At 46.3% G+C, this 18,200-nt stretch overlaps 1 protein-coding gene across 5 annotated transcripts in view; it reads left to right on the top strand.

The window, feature by feature from the left end:
* Positions 1-18,200, top strand: part of Fam120b (family with sequence similarity 120B) — an 80,438-nt gene that overhangs the window by 43,097 nt on the left and 19,141 nt on the right. For 3 of the 5 annotated variants that reach the window (XR_007109395.1, XM_047557549.1, XM_047557548.1), the window contains exons 7-9: positions 13,725-13,931; positions 15,055-15,163; positions 18,069-18,161. The exons of 1 other annotated variant lie outside the window; for it this stretch is intronic. Coding sequence is in view for 3 of the 4 variants with exons in the window: in XM_047557549.1 (XP_047413505.1) it covers positions 13,725-13,931; positions 15,055-15,163; positions 18,069-18,161 (409 nt within the window). In the remaining variant the exon portion in view is untranslated. The remainder of the gene's footprint in view (positions 1-13,724; positions 13,932-15,054; positions 15,164-18,068; positions 18,162-18,200) is intronic. One more of the 5 variants, XM_047557550.1, reaches the window with a different exon arrangement.

The raw sequence follows: 18,200 nt of genomic DNA, 5'->3' as shown, positions 1-18,200 counted from the left end.
AAAAATTTGTTCACTAAAATGAGCCTTAAGGGAAACTTCTTTTTGGTATTGGTGATTGAACCCAGGGTTGCTTTACCACTGAACCATTTCCTCAGCTCTTTTTCTTTTTTTTCTTTTTTTTTTTAAGTTTGGGACAAAGTCTTGCTAAGTTGGAATTATAAAATGCTGGAATTACAGGCATGTGCCACCATCCCTGGCAAGGTAAACTTTAGAAAGGACCAGTATATGAAATGTGTTGGAGTTGCCCAGATACCATGATTATAGACTTAAAATAATCATATTAAATAACTAACCACTTCTGATAGCAGAAACTTTGAAAAAAATGGAGGTTCATTGCTGAAAATGATAACATTTACTTAGATGAGAAAGAACAGGACATTGATGATGTGGCTTTATGAAGTGGAGCTCGTCGCCAGGACTCCCACCCCCACCTCCATCCATGGTCTCTGGCTTGTCAGGGCTTAATGCAGCCTCTCCCATCCTGATACTGGTAGCTACCTAGTGTTCCTGGAAGGCATCTTTCCTTGACCACTTAGGATGAGATTCCAGGTCCAGGTTTGAACTCTCCACTTGTCTGAATTGCCAGTAAGTCTATCCGACAGCCGTCTCTCTTATTTTTGCGTTGTCATGAATCCACTTGGGTTGACTCTGAATCAGGTTTTTACATACATATGATTGCTGGAAACAGCATATGGTCCTCTCTGGGGGTGTTTCCATAGTTCTCTGGAGTTAGCTTTTGCTTTGGAAGGCTTTTTTCCGTTTTACTGCTATGACCTTTAGCATAATCCTCCATTAGTAAATAATTTTGGGGGAGACCCCATCCAAAATCATCATTAATAGGTCCTCAGTCTTTAGTGTGCTTCACACTATAAGGTTTTGCTCATCTCTTATGGTCTTTGACTTCAGTTTTCTTTTTCTTTTTTTTTTTTTTTAATTTAATTATTTGTCCCAGGGAGTGAACCCAGGGATGCTTAACCACTAAGCCACATCCCCAACCATTTTTTTATTTTGAGGCCGGGTCAAAATTGCTGAGACTGGCTTTGAACTCAAGATCCTCCTGCCATAGCCTCCCATGCTGCTGGAATTACAGGCCTGCTGCCCCCCACCCCCTGCTGAGTCTTCTTGTTTCGCACCACCCCCACCCCCACCGCAGTCCTACCTCTTCCTCTGGTGCTTGATTTTCTTAATGCATGTACCTCTCCTTATCTCCACGTGTGACTGCAGGGCTTATGCATAGCTCCCATAGGCAGCGTCCTTGGGCGACTTCAGGCAGGAGGAAAGGGTGAGTAGCACTGACCTGGAGAGGACTTCTGGCACCCACTATGGGTGCCTGCCTCCTGGCTTTGGCAGGGTCATGCCAGCTTGTCCTCTTAACCAGAGGTCCATGAACCACATCACCAATCCTGAAGCCCAGTTGTGATAGTAGGATCTCTGTAAGTAAGCAAGACAGGAATGGAGAATTCAGAATGTCATTTACAGAGGCTTAAAAGCTAGAAGGTGCACTCAGGATATAGAGGCCGCCCTTCTGAAGCACGCTGTCTGTAGGTGACTGGCATCTAGCACCTTCCTCTCCTGCCTCCCATCTGGACATTACTCATGGCCTGGGGAGTCTTAAGGAGGCACGTGATCCTGGGAATTAGAGCGCTCAGCTCCTGGAGGGGTCCCATCTTAGGGATGTGCTATGGGTAGTCACTGAGGACACTTGCTTGCAATGCTGCTCAACTGCCGTGCTTGATGTCTGTGGTGCCCGTTGGCCACCACGCTTCATGTCTCTGGTGCTGCAGACAGGCGCAGTGTTGGTGCCGGAGTCGTCTTTTCACAAACATTAGTCTTTTCAAATGCAGGTCTCTTTCTAGAGCAGAAACAAATCTGAGTGTGATCTCAGTTTCGCCTGAAACCTGCCCTCCCTTTGCCTAGGCAGCTTAGTTTCTTCCCAGCCCCCGTTCTGCAAACCGACAGAAACTTAACTCCACATGGGGGTGAAGATGGAGGGCTGAGTCCTCAACTACTACCATTCCCAATGGTGCACACCCAGCACGTCCCTGTCCTGCTCCATGTGCCTTGCCCACTCACCATGGAGCAGGGCTAAGCACTCAGAGCCCCATCTGCCCAGCTGCCACTGTAGTCCTTTCCTTTGTGCCCCTTGTCTGCCCACCTCCCTGACTCTCCCTGGGCAGTGGGGCAACTTGCTGCTCCCAGGTCCCCCAGCTTCGTCGAAGGCAAGGCTCAGGGCCCCCATTCCTGGCCAGCCTGGGAGGGCATTAAGGTGTGGACTCCAGACAGGCCATTCTGGCAGCAGCCCTGCAGGGCAGTGCAGCCCCCGGGCAGCATGATGGAGGAGGGAGTCAGGTGGAAGCTTGAGAGCATTCAGGTTTAGAGCCATGGGTCTACAGGACGGCAGTTCTGGAGTCGGGTGCCAGGGACTCTGCAGGCCTCGGACTCTGCTGCCCATTTCCTCTTCTCACACAGTCTTTCGTGTTTACTCTGTTCTTCACACTAAGCTGCCCTTTCTCTCCATTATTTGTGGGTCCTTTCCAGAGACTATCTGAAAACAGAAGAGAATTGGTTTCCTCTGTATTGTCTGGCACCAGCTCTGAGCCGTAGAACTAGGTAAGGGTGGTATTGGGACCCACAGGTGGTGCAGGGCTGTACCTGGGCTGGCCATGCCCTCCGCCTGAGCACCCAGAGTGTGTGGGGTGCGGAGGTGGCTGCTGAGGCCCGGGGACAACAGTTTCCCTGTGCCAAGTGCAGAAGCCTGCGCTGTTCTGCTCTCGGGGGCACTCTGGCCACAGTCCAGAGACCACGGCCTGGCTGCATCCTGGACCAAGCCCCTGAGTTTGCCTGGCAGCACCTGCTGGTTGGCCCCTTGTGTTCTTGATGTCAGTAAAAGTTCTAGAAATGCATTGCAATGCGGCTCACTTTCGCCTGGTTGGAAGATTGAAAATAGGGACAGAAGTCGTTGGGTGAGAGCATGCGTGCAGGAGCCGGGAAGCCTGCTCGGCTAACTGAGACCACCAGTGGTGGGACCATGACTCGAAGGGGCTGCAGCAGGGCTCCGTGCCTGGTGGCTCAGCGTCCACTGCTCTTGTGTTCTTGTCCTTCTTGGGTTTTTTTGGTGCCAAGGATTGAACCCAGGGGCACTTGACTTGTGAGCCATCTGGGGGGTTGACATGCGTGGTACACCTAGGGAACAGAAGATGGGGTTTGTTTGCAGCCAGGGTGTTTGGGGTCTGCAGCATACAACCCCTGCTGAGGACTTGGGTCCTGGGACTGGAGGCATGACTCACATGGCCATGCCTCACAGTGCTCCTCAGCAAGTAGGGCCTTCTTTTCAGAGTGAAAAGTACCAGGACTGTGGGCAGCATGATCACAGAAGGATGGGTCAGCTGTGGCCGGAGCTCTGAGTGGGCAGGGCCAGTACGAGAGGTCTCAACCCTGGAACCACTGCAACACTCCTGAGAAGCCATGTTCCTCCTGCCATCTGATGGGGAAGCAGCGTGGCCCCTGCCCCTGCACTGCCTACTGCAGTCAGGATCAGGCTTCTGTTCTGCACCTCCAAAATCAGTCCAGGACTTCTGGACCAAAGAAGGCCAGTTTGGTTTTGCTGTTTTGTTTGTTGATAAATAATAATGTGCGTTTGTGATGTTCTGCCCACTTAGAGAAAAATCATACATGAGAAGCAGTGTCGAAAGCTTAGAAATAGCAGTTTTGTTTCATGCGGGTGTCATTTCCCATCACTGCCCATAAACCCAGCACATGAGCAGATGAGATTCCTTGGTATGTAGATACCCACAGTTAAACACTTACTGTGGGCATTTGGAATATTAAGAACTGGTTTTCCTGGCTTCTCAGTGTCCACCCACTCCACATTACCTCCTCAGGATGGTTTCCAAATCACCTTAAATCCTGTTTTCAAAATACAGGCTGCTCTTGTTAGTTTCATTTGCTGAGTTGGACAAGCTGAAGGCCATACCTTGTAACCATCCTTTGCTGTGCTGCTCTGGGCTTCTGTGTGTCTCTGAGTTCCAGGGCATGCAGGAGGAGAACGCTGTATACCTTTTCTGTTGCCCCTGGAACCCTGGTTCTCTGATGAGTGGTTTGAACAGGCGTTGGCCACCAGCTCTCTTAGAGCTTACTGAAGAGCCCAGGTTGGATCTGCTTTTGAGTCTGAAACTGTGGTCAGGAAAATAAGAGCACAGGGCAAACAGGGCCGGCACCCAGTTAACACACCCTGAGATGTAGCATGTGGTGCGTGAAGTGCACGTGGAACCAGACCGGAGTGGCGATGCCAGAGCAGCAGAGGGGTCCCAGGACCACTGGGTCCTACTTCATTCCTGGGTGAAGAAGCTGCCAGCAGAATTTGTAGTTCTCTTCAGTCTGGATTCTTACCACCACTTATGATTAGAGCAGAGTCAAAACAATGCTGTACTTAGGAAACTGAATTAATGTCTAAGTTCTAATTAACTGAAGTTCTGATGTCGCTCTGCTAGTCTGGGTGGACCTCTGAGTTCTCATCACAAACTGCAGCCCTCATCCTGCACTTACTTGACCTATGTTGGATTTGATTCTATGCTTAGTTCTTCAGGGTAGAGGAATAAGGTATAAATTATTTGTAAACTGTGAGATGGGAATAGAGGAGTTCAGATTACTTTGAACTCAGGTGAGCCTGCAGGAAGGGCAGGTGATGGATGGGCCTGACGCCCATCCCAGCCATTGCTTTGCCCCAGTGAGACTCCATTTCGGTATCTGTAGGAGCTGATCCGACAGGTTCTGAACTGTCACAGCCCCACTTCCTCTCCTAACGGGCCGGCACCCAGTTAACACACCCTGAGTAAGTAGTTCTGCCTGTGCTTGCTGTGGCACACAGCAGTTTTGTTCTTCAGACAAGCTTTGTGTTGAAGAGCTGTTGAGGATGTCAGTGGATTATTTGCACAAAATTTTGTTTCTCCAGGGCAGGGCGTCCATGTTCCCATCTGGCCTGAGCCTCTTCGACTGGCTGGGGGAGCTGTCAGCATGGTCCACGAACCATCCCTCTGTGCACGGATGCCAGTGGAAAGTCTTAGACGTAGTGTGGCTGGCTCAGCTACCTGGCTTGGTGGCGAGGGTCCCCTCCAGCCCTGGGGTCTTCTGTTGTGACATGGGTGGCTGGAGCGGGTGGGTGAAGCCTCAGGATGAAGTGGTTAGGTCAGGGAGTATCGGCGAGCATCAGTGGCATCCTTATGGATGTGCCTTGTGCCGGAGCCCAGGTCCATCTTTTTGCAGAATGGCTCATTCATTCGCAGAGCAGCAGCAGTTGATGGAGCATGCAGGCGCCATGTTTTGACCCTAGTTGATTCATTGCTGAGTAGACGTGTAAATGCTTGCCCTGTGCCAAATCCGTCAAGGTTTGCAAAGAGGAGACAGACTCTGTCTTCTGGGGGAGTGTGCGTCAGTGAGAACTGCATGCATTACATACAGGAGCAGGGCACCTCCCTTGACCGAGTGGGCATCTGGGAGGTGCTGCAGGGCCACGGCTTCTGCCTTGCTCTGAAGGTAGGCAGTGCCCAGGGAGTCAGAGGGATGTTTCAGAAAACAGGGCAGAGAAACTCCGTGGAGGGTGGGGAGCCACAGGTGGGCGACCCTGAGTAGTACATTGTGTGTTCAGGTTGCTGTGAAGAAGACTCAGGCTCTGGGGGCTGCTGGCATGTGGAAGAGCAGAGCTTGTTGAGGACTTCAGGCAGGAAAGTGAGAGCGCTCTGGACTGTGTGTGGGGCCAGGCTGGGCAAGCAGGGGCCTATGAGGACTTGCACTGGGGCTGTGGAGTCGGAGTATGAGTTGGAGAGGGCTAGCAAGTGTTGACAAAATTGTCAGTCGGCAGTGGTGTCCATCTGTAATCTCAGTAACTTGGGAGGCTGAGGCAGGAGGATCGAAACCTCTGCTATTCAGTGAGACCCTATCTCAAAAACCAAGAAGGGCTGGGGCTGTAGGTCAGTGGTTGAACACTCCCTGCCCCCTGTTCAATCCCCAGTATCCATCCCCCCTTGTCAGTCCCCAGTCATGGCTGGTGTGAGGTGGAGGGCAGGGCGCAGGTTGGCCCCCATTCTCTCATTTCTGTGTCTGAGGTGGGTGAACTTAAGAAGAGTTGAGGATGTGTTTGGGTTGGCGAGGGGCCCGTGTGGGGTTTCTGTCTCCAGAAACTTGGATATACAAAGACAGTTTGGCATTGGAAATAGAATTGGATGGACAGGGCTTTCAGGGGTGCAGAGGATGCCAGGAACTTAGTGTCCTCAGATGTCATGGGGCAGAGTGCCGCTGCCTAGTGTTTCAGGGGCACTTGGGACGGTGCAGGGGCCTTGAGTTGGGTGGGAACAGGGGGAGCCATAGTAGCTTTTGGTTGGCTTTTCCATCCTCCTGTACCTGGGGGAGCACTGCCTTCAGGCTAGTAGTGAAATCTTAGAATGGCGGTTACTGGACCTATCAGACTTTCCAGCCTAATGGCTTTTTTGTGGTTCAAGTTCATTTTAAAGCTTGGTAGTTCGTGACCCAGAGAGCCTCCATGAATGCCCACATCTATAGAACTGCCCTCAGAGCACTTGGCTGCTCTCCAGCAGAGGTTACCTCAGGGCTTGGCCCCTGTGACAAGGGGACTCCCTGCCACCCCTTTCTTCAGCCAATGCTCATGGAGGACTTTTTTTTTTTTTTTTTTTTTTTGGAGTTTCTTATCTATTCTGGATATTAGTCCTGTTGGAAAAATAGCAAAGATTTTCTCCTTCTCTGTAGGTTCTGTCTTCACAGTCTTAATTGTTTCCTTTGCTTATGCAGAAGCTTTTTTATTTGACTCAAATTTTTTTTTTTTTTTTGGTACCAGGGTTTGAACTTAGGGCCACTTAACCCCTGAGTCACATCCCCAGCCCTATTTTGTATTTTATAGAGACAGGGTCTCACTGAGTTGCTTAGCACCTCACTTTTGCTGAGGCTGGCTTTGAACTCCCAATCCTCCTGCCTCAGCCTTGGGAGCCGCTGGAATTACAGGCGTGTGCCACCGCGCACAGCTTATTGACTCAACATTATTTCTTGAGCTTTAGGGATTTATATCAGGAACATTGTTGCATGCACAGATATGTAGGAATGTTGACCCTTTGTTTTCTTCTGGGAGTTGCATAGTTTCTTGTTATAATACAAAAGTCTTTGATCCATTTTGGGTTGATTTTGGTGCAGCGTGAGAGATAAGGATCTATTCTCTTTCTTCTACATAAGGCTCACCAGTGTTCCCAGCACCATTTGTTAAAAGGCTGTTCTCCAGTGTATGTTTTTGGCTCCTTTGACAAGGATCAAATGACCATATCTGTATGGATTTGTTTCTGTGTCTTTTATTTTGTATCATTGGTCTGTGTATCTTTTTAAGCCAATGACATGCACTTTTCATTACTATTAGCTGTGTAGTATAAATTAAAATCAGGTATTATGATGCCTTCATTATTGTTCTTTTGGCTTAGAATTTTTTTGGCCAGCTATTCTGAGTCTTTTATTTTTCCAAAAGATTTTTAGGTCCTCCCCCATCCGTGCCCGCCCCCATCCCCCCCCCCACCGGTTCTGTGAAAAGTGTCCTTGGTATTTGAAGGGGATTGCATTGAATCTATATATTGTTTTTGGTAGTCTGGCAGTTTTAACAATATTGATTCTTCTATCCATGAACATGGGAGGTCTTTCGGTCTTATGTTTTAATTTCATTCTTCAATTTTCTATAGTTTTCATTGTAGAAGTCTTTGACCTACTTGGTTAGATTTATTCCTAGGTTTTGTTTTTTTTTGTTTTGTTTTGTTTTTTGAGGCTGTTGTGAATGGGATTATTTTCCTGGTTTGTTTCTCAGCAGATTCATTATTTGTATATAGGAAAGCTATTGATTTTTTTTTTGTATATTGATTTTGTAACTTGCTCCTTTGCTAAATTTATTGCTCTGACAGTCTTCTGGTAGAACTTTTTCGATCTTATAATTATCAGATCACGTTATCTGCAAATGGTGATGATATAACTACTTCTTTTTCAGTTTTTAGCCCTTTTACCCCCCTTCTCTTGCCTAATTGCTCTGGCTAGAACTTTTAGTACTATATTGAATAGGAATGGTGAGAGTGGACATCCTTGTTTTATTCCAGATTTTAAAGGAAATGCTTTTAGTTTTACCCCCATTCACTATGATGTTGGCTTTGGGTTTGTCGTATATAGCCTTTATGAAGTTGAGGTAAGTTTCTTCTATCCCCAGTTATTTCAATGTTTTTATCATGTGTGGATGCTGAATTTGAGGTAACTGATTTTTGTCCTTAATTCTATTTATGTGATGCATTGTGTTTATTAATTTGCATATGGTAAATCATCCTTGCATTCCTAGGTTAAAATCAACTTGGTTTTGGTGTTCAGTCTTCTTAATATGTTCTTGAATATAATTTGCTAATACTTTATTCAGGAATTTGCATATGAGTTCATCAGGAATATTGGTTTGTAGTGTTTTTTTTTTTTTCTTGATGTGTCCTTATCTGGTTTTGGTATGAGTGTGATACTGACACCACAGAATGAATTTGAAAGTGTTTCTTGAATGAATTTTGAAGTTTCTATTCCATGGGAACATTGACATTTGTTCTTTTTTAAAGGTCTAATAGAATTTAGCTGAGAATCCATCCGGTCCTGGACTTTTGTTGGAAGTCTTTTTTATTACTGCTTCTATCTCATTACTAGTTATTGTTCAGGTTTTCTGTGTCCTCTTGGTTCGATTTTGGCAGTTCATATGAGTCTATAAATGTATCCATTTCTTTTAGGTTTTCAAATTTCTTGGAGTATAAGTCTTCAAAATAGTCCCTAATGATCCTTTGGATTTCTGTGATGTCTGTGGTAATTTCTCCTTTTTTATCTCTAATTTTATGAATTCAGGTCTTCGCTTTTTTTTTCTTTTGGTTAATTTGGCTAAAGGATTATCAGTCTTATTCATCGTTTCAAAGAATCAAGTCTTCATTTCATTGATCCTTTATATTGTTTATTTTCTCAATTTCATTGAATTCAACTCTGATCTTAAATTATTTTGTTCCTTCTACTAATTTTGGAATTGGTTTTGTTCTTGTTTTTCAAGAGCCTTGAGGTGAATCATTAGGTTGTTTATTTGAGATCTGATTTTCTTATGTAGGCACTCAGACTTTCTTCTTAGAACCACCTTCAGAGTTTCCTAGATGTTCTTGTTTGATTCTAAGAACTTTTAATTTTTCTCAATTTTTTATATCACCCACTATCATTCAAAAGTGTGTTCAAACTCCCATGTGTTTATATAGTCTGCAGGGTTTGTGTGTGTGTGTTGTTCTAATTTCATTCCATTGTGATCAGATAAGATGCAAGGAATTATGTAAAAATTGTTGTTTTGTGGCCTAATGTGTGGTCTATTTTGGAGAAGTTTCCATGGAGCACCTGAGAGGAAAGTGTATTTGGCTGTTATTTGGGATTTCCTATCTGTTAACAGATGTTAACATCTGTTCAGTCAAATTTGTAATATTTTTTTCAAGTCTGAAGATTCTTTAATGAGTTTATGGTTGGATGACCTATCTTTCAGTGAGAAAGATGTGTTGAAATCACCCAGTATTATTGTACTAGAGTCTGTCTGAGTTTTTAAATTTGAGTAATGTTCTATGTAATTAGGTGCACCAATGTTTGGGGCATAAATATTGTTATCTTTTTGTTGGATTGTTCCCTTTATCAGTATGAAGTGACCTTTTTTTGTCTCTTCTGAGAAATTTTGACTTTAAGTTTACTTTGTCAGATATGAGAGTAACTCCTGCTTGGTTTGGGGCTCCATTTGCATGGTATGTCAATTTCTATTCTTTTAATTTTAGCCTGTGGCTGTCTTTGCCTGTAAGGTACATCTCTTACAAACAATGCATAGTTGCTTCTTGTTCTTTAATCCCATCTGCCAGCATGTTTTTTAATTGGAGAATTGAGACATTTACATTCAGTTTTATTATAGAGAGATTTGTATTAATACCTGTCATTTTGATTCATGTCTAATGTTCAATTTGGTTTTGTTTCTCATTTGCTTAACTACTCTTCAAATGAGATTTGTCATTTATGAGCTCTGGAATTTTTTATTTCTTCTGTGTGAAGTGTTTTTTAAAATAAGTTCTGTAGTGCTGGCTTTGGCTTAGTAGTGAGGAATTCTTTTAGTTTCTGTTATCATGGAAGATTTTTATTTCTCCTCAGTTCTGAAGGATAGTTTTGCTGGATGTAGCAATGTTGGTTGACAGTTATTTTCTTTCAGGACTTTGAATATATCATTCCAAGCCCTCCTCACTCTTAAGTTTTTACTGAGAAATCGGAAATACTTCTGCTTGGCTTGCCTCTAAATATGATTTGATGTTTTTCTCTTGAGGCCTTTAAAATTCTATCCTTGTTCTGTATGTTATAATGTATCACGGAGAGGTTCTTTTTTGATCATGTCTGTTTGGGGTTCTGAGTGCTTCCTCTATCTGGATGTCCATCTCATTCTCAAGGTTTAAATTTTTTTCTGCTAATATTTCCCTGAAGAGGTTATCCACGCCATTAGCCTGCGTCTCGATCTTCTTTACTTCCAATGATTCTTAAGTGTGGTCTCTTAATGTCTTAGAGTTCTTGCATAATCTGGTCATGGTTACTCATTTTCTTTAATACTGTCTGAATATTCAAGGTTGACTGCTTTGTTTTCTAGCTCTGAGATTCTGACTTTAGCATGATCTACTCTGTTAGACTTTAAACATTTCATTTGATTTATTTTCTTTCATTTTCAAGATTTCTGATTGGTTCTTTTTCAGTATCTCTGTCTCCTTATTGAATTTCTTATCCATACTCTATACTGACTTGATTCATTCAGGTATGTGTGTAGTGTGTACATGTGTGTTTTTTCTGGGAATTTATTGATCATTTACATGAGCATTTTTTTGAATTCTTTATCTGGTATTGCATTCACTTCAATATCTTTGGAGTCACTTTCTGGTGAATTGTGAACTTTAGGAGGTGTCATGTTACCTTGTATTTTCGTCTCTTGAATTTCTGTGCTGGGTTTTAGGCATCTGTCAGAATACACTCTCTTCCTCTCTTAGATGTGGGCCTTTTTAGGACACAGCCTTTTTTTGCCAGTGTGTCTTCACATGCTGTAGACTGAGACCCCTTCATAGGTGTGGTATCCACAGCCTTTGTGTTATTTCTGTTTTTGTTGTAGTAGTAGATGTCCATGAGTGGCACCAGAGGGCTCCCCTACCCCAGCATGATTATGTTTGGGGTTTGTTTTTTTCTCCCTCTCTCTCTCTCTCTTTTTTTTTTTTTTTGGATTAAAGTGTAACTGAATTTTGAATGTCATTTGTGTGTGGAGCAAGGTGGGCTGTTTTTTGACTCTTTAACACAGTATCAGAGTCTCTACCCTTTGAACTTGTAGTGTCCCAGTGGATTCCCAGCATCTCACGGAGAAGGGGAACAAACAAGAGCAACAACCAAAGCAAATAACATACAACTTTTAAATAAAAACCTGCTGCTACTATGATATCTACAACACTAAGTACCACAAAAATAGGAATGGTGGGTTAACAGTTACTAGCAACCAAAACATTAAATAACCGTGAACTAGATCTAGCATTAAAATAAACAGCAGGTATCAGCCATGTCTTCCACAGCACTAATAAGTGCAACAACATGAATGGTGGGGGCAGGTGTCACATAAACCAAATAGTTCTAAAAGATTATAAAAAAAAAAGTTCATTAAGAGCAAAGAAAATGTGGTAAGAAGGTAAAAGAGTTTAGAGTGTTCAGAATGTGAACAGAGAATGTAGAAGAGGTGTGGCAAGTGATGATTATAAAGTAGGAGGAAAAAATATATTTGAAAAAGTAAATGAAGAGAATGAATAAGAGAATTTGATGATAGAAGAGAGAAAAAAAAGCAAGGAAAAAAATGCAAAATAAAAACCCTAACCCTCAAAAGACAAGGAAAAATAATTATCATAAAAATGCTAAAAATGAGGGAAAAAATATAGGTGTGTGTGTGTGTGTGTGTGTGTGTGTCTGTGTGTGTCTGTGCCTGTCTGTCTGTGTCTCTCCATGGACCCATGAGCACAGTGTGTGTGTGTGTCTGCCTGTCTGTGTCTCTCCATGGACCCATGAGCACAGTGTGTGTGTGTGTGTGTCTGTCTGTCTGTGTCTCTCCATGGACCCATGAGCACAGTGTGTGTGTGTGTGTGTCTGTCTGTCTGTGTTTCTCCATGGACCCATGAGCACAGTGTGTGTGTGTCTGCCTGTCTGTCTGTGTCTCTCCGTGGACCCATGAGCACAGTGTGTGTCTGTCTGTCTGTCTGTCTGTCTGTGTCTCTCCGTGGACCCATGAGCACAGCAGAAACGTGAAGAAATATGGCTAATAGAACAAGGGTGGATGGGTGCTCAGTGTTCCTGCCAGACTGTCCTTTCCAGTTCTTTGGGGCTGAGATAGAAAAGACAAGGGCTGGTGTTTTTCAACCCCGCCACCTTTTGTGGTTGTTCACCACTGCAGGCTGGCATGGCCTAAAACTGAAGCTGAATGAAATGCTTTGTGTGACCCTGCATGGTGGATTCAGGGTGGAGGAGGATTAGGGTGACATAGGACTTCTAGAGCAGGGAGCAGCTCTGTGTGACACTTCTTGGTGAGATTATATCATATGCATTTGTTAGAACCATGGAGTCTACAGCACAGAGTGAGCCCTCGTGTAAACTGTTGACGTTAGTTGGTGAGTTAGTAGACCCATTGCTTTTGACAGACCCTCCCTGGTGGGGTGTTGATAGCAGGGTGGCTTTGCCATGTGGTTTCAGGATATGTGGGAAATCTCTGCACCTTCTAAGGAATTTATTTTTTGAAAAGATGAATAACATCAGTACCCTTTGAAAATGTAGTAAGAATTAGAGCAGTGTGGTTGCCAGTAGAAGGCGTGTACACAGCATGCTACTCACATAAAGATGCAATGAGAGAACTTCCTGTTGGTACAGGGAGAGCTCAAGTCAGTTGGACCCTGTCCTTGAGTGTTGTACCTGGTACCAGTGACACATGAGGAATCAGGCCCCCTGAGCTGTTGTATATAATAAATTGGCCCCACAGAGACCTCCAGGTCAGAGGAGTTTCCCAGACTCCTGAGGAGTAGCCTGGGTAAGGGAAGACTGTGCACTTTTTATGAATTCAGCAGAACCTTGATACCAAAATTGAACAGCAGCATCATGGGAAATGAACATTTTAGGCCTGTTTCATGAAAAATGATTCAACCTTCCAAAACAAATTTAGCAAGTTGAATCTAGTAATATGTAAAGCTTATAGTACTTGATGGGCAAGTGGGTTTATTTTTGGAATCTAAGATTGATTTAACACTTGAAGATTACCATGGTTCACTTTTTTAAAAAAAAAATATTTTTGTTAGTTGTTGATGGATCTTTATTTCATTTACTTATTTATATGTGGTGCTGAGAATCAAACCCGTGCCTCATACGTGCTAGGCAAGCCCCATGGTTCACTTTCTCAACACAGTAAATGGGAAAATAAAGAAAAAGTAGTTACATTAATGGAGTCCTAAAAGCATATGATTAAATTAAGTCCTATTCATGGTGAAGACAGCAGAGCCCATGAGGCCTGACCTGGTGCCCATTGCTGGGCATCTGCTCTGAGGAGTTAGCATCCTGGTGCTGAGACTGCCCTGGTGTTGACTGCTGTTCCATGCTCTCTGTCTCTGCAGCTTGAGTACATCAGCCCCCGAGCTGTGCAGCTGGGGTCCCTCCTGGTCCGAGGCCTCACCACTGTGGCCCTGGTCAATAGTGCGTGTGGCTTCCCTTGGAAGACAAGTGAGTTCATGCCCTGGAATGTGTTTGATGGGAAGCTTTTCCATCAGAAGTACCTACAGTCTGAAAAGGGATATTCTGTGGAGGCTCTTTTGGAACAAAATGTGAGTTCTGGTTTTTTTGTACATTCAGAAACAGATCCAGCAACCTGAAATTGCAGAGTCCTAGAGTTGACATTGGAAGACCAACTGGACTGTCAGTCCTAATGGGCATGTAGCTTTAGGAAAGCAAATGTGCTCCCCAGAAACCTTCCCTCCTCCCAGGCACGGAGGAGTCTTTCAACTGACCTTAGGTCAATGGCTGTTTCCATGACTGCTGTCCTGATGGGGGCTGGAGCTACTCCATAGCACCAGACATGAACTGCAGTTCACTCTCCCTGCAGAGGGGCCCACAGACACCAGGCCAGCCTGGGACCCTGGACACTCCTGAGTCTTCCCATGTTGTTGGGGTCATGTGCCTCTCCAGATTTCTGTGCACCATTGCTGCCAATACCTGCAAGACTTCCAAGTAGGGATCCACCAGGCTCACTTGAAGTTTCAGGGGAAATATTTGGTGATGTGTTGCCACCACCATATCTCAACAAAAGAAGAAAAAGTGTCCAGGGTGGCATAGAGCTGGCATAAGTGTCCAGGGTGGCATAAGTCTTCAGAACTTGGGAACAGCCTAAATTATGAGCAGAAAGGCAAAAGAGAGTAAGAGGAAAAGCACGCCTCAGATTTGGGCATCACTGCCACAGAGGTGAAAGGAGACAGCCTGAGGGTGCTTCTGGGAGCCTATCCCGGGCCTCTTTCTTGTATCTGATCTCTGACCAGCCCAGAGATTTGAAAAGGATTCAGGCATACGGGACAGAGTGCTCTCTAGTAAGAGTAGGCTGAAGGAGAGCGACTTCCTCCCCATCTGCTGCTGTCTGTGACCTCGCCTCCCCACTAAGTGCTCTTCCACGGAGAAGAAGTGAGGTCTGTTGAATGCACAGACTGTGGCAGTCACCCAGATGGTTGTAGCAGTGCTGTGAATTGGTTTAACCTACAGAAGACAAACAGGCACAGCTGTGAGCTGATGCTCTGCCAGGGGAGGTGGGGGAGCAGCCTTCCAAGCCCTCTTGTCTTCTAAGGAAGCAGAGCTCCATCTTGGCTGGTGCAGCGTCCTTGGGTGCAGGGCCCCGTGTGGGAGTGACCTTGCTCTTCACAGGACCCAGCCAGGTCTCATTTGCATCTAATCTGTTCACAGAGATCTTGGCTCACTAAATTCCACAACCTGAAGGCAGTGGTCTGCAAGGCCTGCATGAAGGAGAACCGACGCATTGTGGGCAGAGGGCACTGGAGCTCACACCACACAGGTGGGCAAGGGCGGGCACTGCAGCACACTGGCACTGGGTGTTCTGGGCCCAGGATAGACCCAGCTGCTTCTGTGATTTAAGAAGAGGTGGATAGAAATGCAAGTTAACATTGATGGGATAGGACTCTGCCCACTGGTTTATATTTAGTCCCATTGAGAAAACAGTGTTCAGAAGGAAGCTGCTTGTTCTCAAGTGATGAAGTGCTCTCTCTGGTGAAAGTCCTGCCTTCCACATTCTCCAGGGACAGGGGTCACTGGCGAGTGTTTACAAAACAGAGACATAGTAGAAAAATTTGAGAGTATGAAGAAAGTGCGAAAGGAAGTAAAGTGCGAAAGCCTCACACTCTCACCCTAAGGGGCAGGCGTTGCAGACTGTTTGCTGTGTGCTTTTCCTGTGCTTCAGCCTTGCAGTTCACTCTCCATGTGGCTTTGCCTCTGCTTTTCCATGTAGCACCTAACGTGTTGCCCTGAGTTGAACACAGGCTTTCCACTTGCCCCTTCAGCTTTAAAGCTGTTTCCATCTTTCTCATGGTTCAGAGTGCTTCTGTGTTTGTTGTTTCCTTAACAGAATTGTAGGTCAAGTGCAGTTGAATTTCAGGAAAGTGTGGCCAGCATGTGTTCTCAAGTCCATTTTATCCTTCGCACCTTCACCAGCAGTGGTTAAGGGTCTTAGGTCACCTGCTCAACAGCACTTAAGGATTCATTCCTTGTCATTCATCTGATAGGTGCAGAAGTATCTCATTGATTGGGTGTTTCGGTGTTTCATGGGGCTGGACACCCCACTGCTTGCTTGGGGCTGGGGGTCTCATCCTCCTCCTCCCATCCTTGTTTGCTTGGTGTCTGAACTGTAGCCTTCGCAGCCCGATGTTCCTCCTGATGGAGTGAGAGCTTACCCCAGGCCCCTGCCCACCTGGCTTCCTCTAGGAGTCTTGATTGGCACCAGCCCTGTAGACTTCACCTCAGAGACTGTGTATGACCCAGCCTTTCAGGTGTCCAGTCCTCCTGGCTTTGGGTGTTGACCCATTAGGGAGAGCAGCTGGGTGAGGAGGTGCCCCAGACCAGGAGAGGGCATATCTTTTTCCCAGTTGCTAACCTTTCCTCCGTCTTCTAGCTTTAGCCTAGCAGCTGCAGGTGGGTAGAATATGAGACCCCAAGCATCACAGAGTAATTGTGCCACCACCTCCTGCATTGCTGTTCTCGTGGTGGTTGGCAGCCTGGGTCTCAGCCTACCGTGTGCATGCTTTTCTAATTTAGATCGCTCGAGAGTGGGAGAGATGGCAGAGAGCCTTGCTGATGGCTACGTGCCAGGTGTTTTGAGGTGGCCGCCATCACTGGACCTTGCATGCCCAGACTCCTGGTCATGCTGCCATGTGTGCCGTGAGGAGAAAACACCACAGTGCTACATTGCTGCCTGCTCATGCAGTTGCATAGCGGACTGTGGAGCACACCTCCCTTGAGTTGGCTTCTGGAGCCAACAGCCATGAACACAGGGTCACATGCAGCTCAGTGCACCAGCATGGATCCAGTGTTGCCCACACAGAAGCCTCCAGAGCCGGAGATGTGATGCAGTGGCTGGATACAGTGGGCACATTACAGATAGCTGGTCCAGCAGTAAGGGAGGCAGTCACAGGGCCACCCAAGAGAGCCCAGCATTGGAGCCATGGCAGGAAACCTAGTGGGGGTGGAAGGTTAGTGGTTGGATTTGGGTACATCACCACAGTGGGAGAAGAGCCAGGAAAGGTTAGTAGGAGCTGGATACAGGAGGCTGTTGAATGCCAAGTTTAAGAGTTGACATTTTTATCATCTGCAGATTGGAGAGCTTTTGAAGGCTTTTAAAGCGATGTAGTCAGAAATACCACTGTAAGCTGGGTGCATTGATGCACACCTATAATCCCAGTGACTTGGGAGAGACTGAGGCAGGAGGATCACAAGTTTGAGACCAGCCTTAGCAATTTACCAAACCCCCTGTCACAAAATAAAAAACAAAAACAGCTGGGGGATATAACTCAATAGTAGAGTGCCCCTCGTATTCAATCCCTAGTATCAACAAAAAGAAATACCACTTAGGAGCATATCTGCACCGTCAGCAGAGGAGAATGGGGATGAGGCCCAGGCTGGAGCGGTCCTGGGCCCTCACAAGTGGTGCTGGAAAAGGAGCCAAGATGACCCTGGTGGCATGTGCTTGCACCCTGGAGTGCACCTCAGTCCTCTCCCCTTCTTGTGATTAGAACCCAAAGGGCCGTGATCTGGACCTACTGAGCAGGTCCCTGTTCTTGTGTCCACAGTGGCTCCATGCAGAAGAGGGGCTGTGCCTGAGACACCAGGGAACACTGGTCAAGGCCATGCTACCCAGCGCACATGGCGCAGGGCTGTACTCAGGGACACATGTCTGCAGCACGGCACCTGTGTCTTGACCTCTCTTTGTAGGTGGAATACCAAGATGCTGAAAGAAATCATACTGAGTCAGGTCTTCTAGTGGAGACAGATGGCACAAGGAAGCAGGGTTTGGGAATTCATGAAAATTTACACTGTGAAGCATGTGTTCATGAGTTTGAGGAGCTCCTGAAGTCCCAGGTAGAACGTCCCCTAAGGACGAGTTGGTCAGGGGCATCAGAGGTGGACCCATGCCTCCTTTCAGGGGTGGAGCTCCTGGCCCCATCACTCGGGGGGCGACCACCTTTGGAAGGAATGTGGTGAGGCATCCTGTCTGTTGCCCTCAGTCTTTGGCACCAGGGAGATTCCCTGTGGCAGGTCCTGTGTTGCCGTCCTGGCTGCGCACGCACAGCGTCCTCCCATTGTGAGCCCACTGAACGTGCAGGGACTGCTGACCCTGTGCCACCTGCCATGCTGTTGGACTTGGGGCAGAACAACTGTGCCATGCTGACGTGCTGACCATATTCCCGCAGGGAGGTGGGGAAGGCAGGGCTCCGGCTCCCACAGGACAAGCTCTGCGTGCGGCCATTCTGGGCAAGGACAGCCGTGGAGGGACCAGGGTCCAGGTAAGAGGCCATGTGCAGTGTGCCAGCCTCCGTGCCACC

The sequence above is a fragment of the Sciurus carolinensis genome, chromosome 7, assembly GCF_902686445.1.
Source record: "Sciurus carolinensis chromosome 7, mSciCar1.2, whole genome shotgun sequence".
NCBI classification, from domain to species: domain Eukaryota; kingdom Metazoa; phylum Chordata; class Mammalia; order Rodentia; family Sciuridae; genus Sciurus; species Sciurus carolinensis.
The sequence above is the reverse complement of the archived record's forward strand: the minus strand, read 5'-3'. Positions and strand labels throughout refer to the sequence as shown.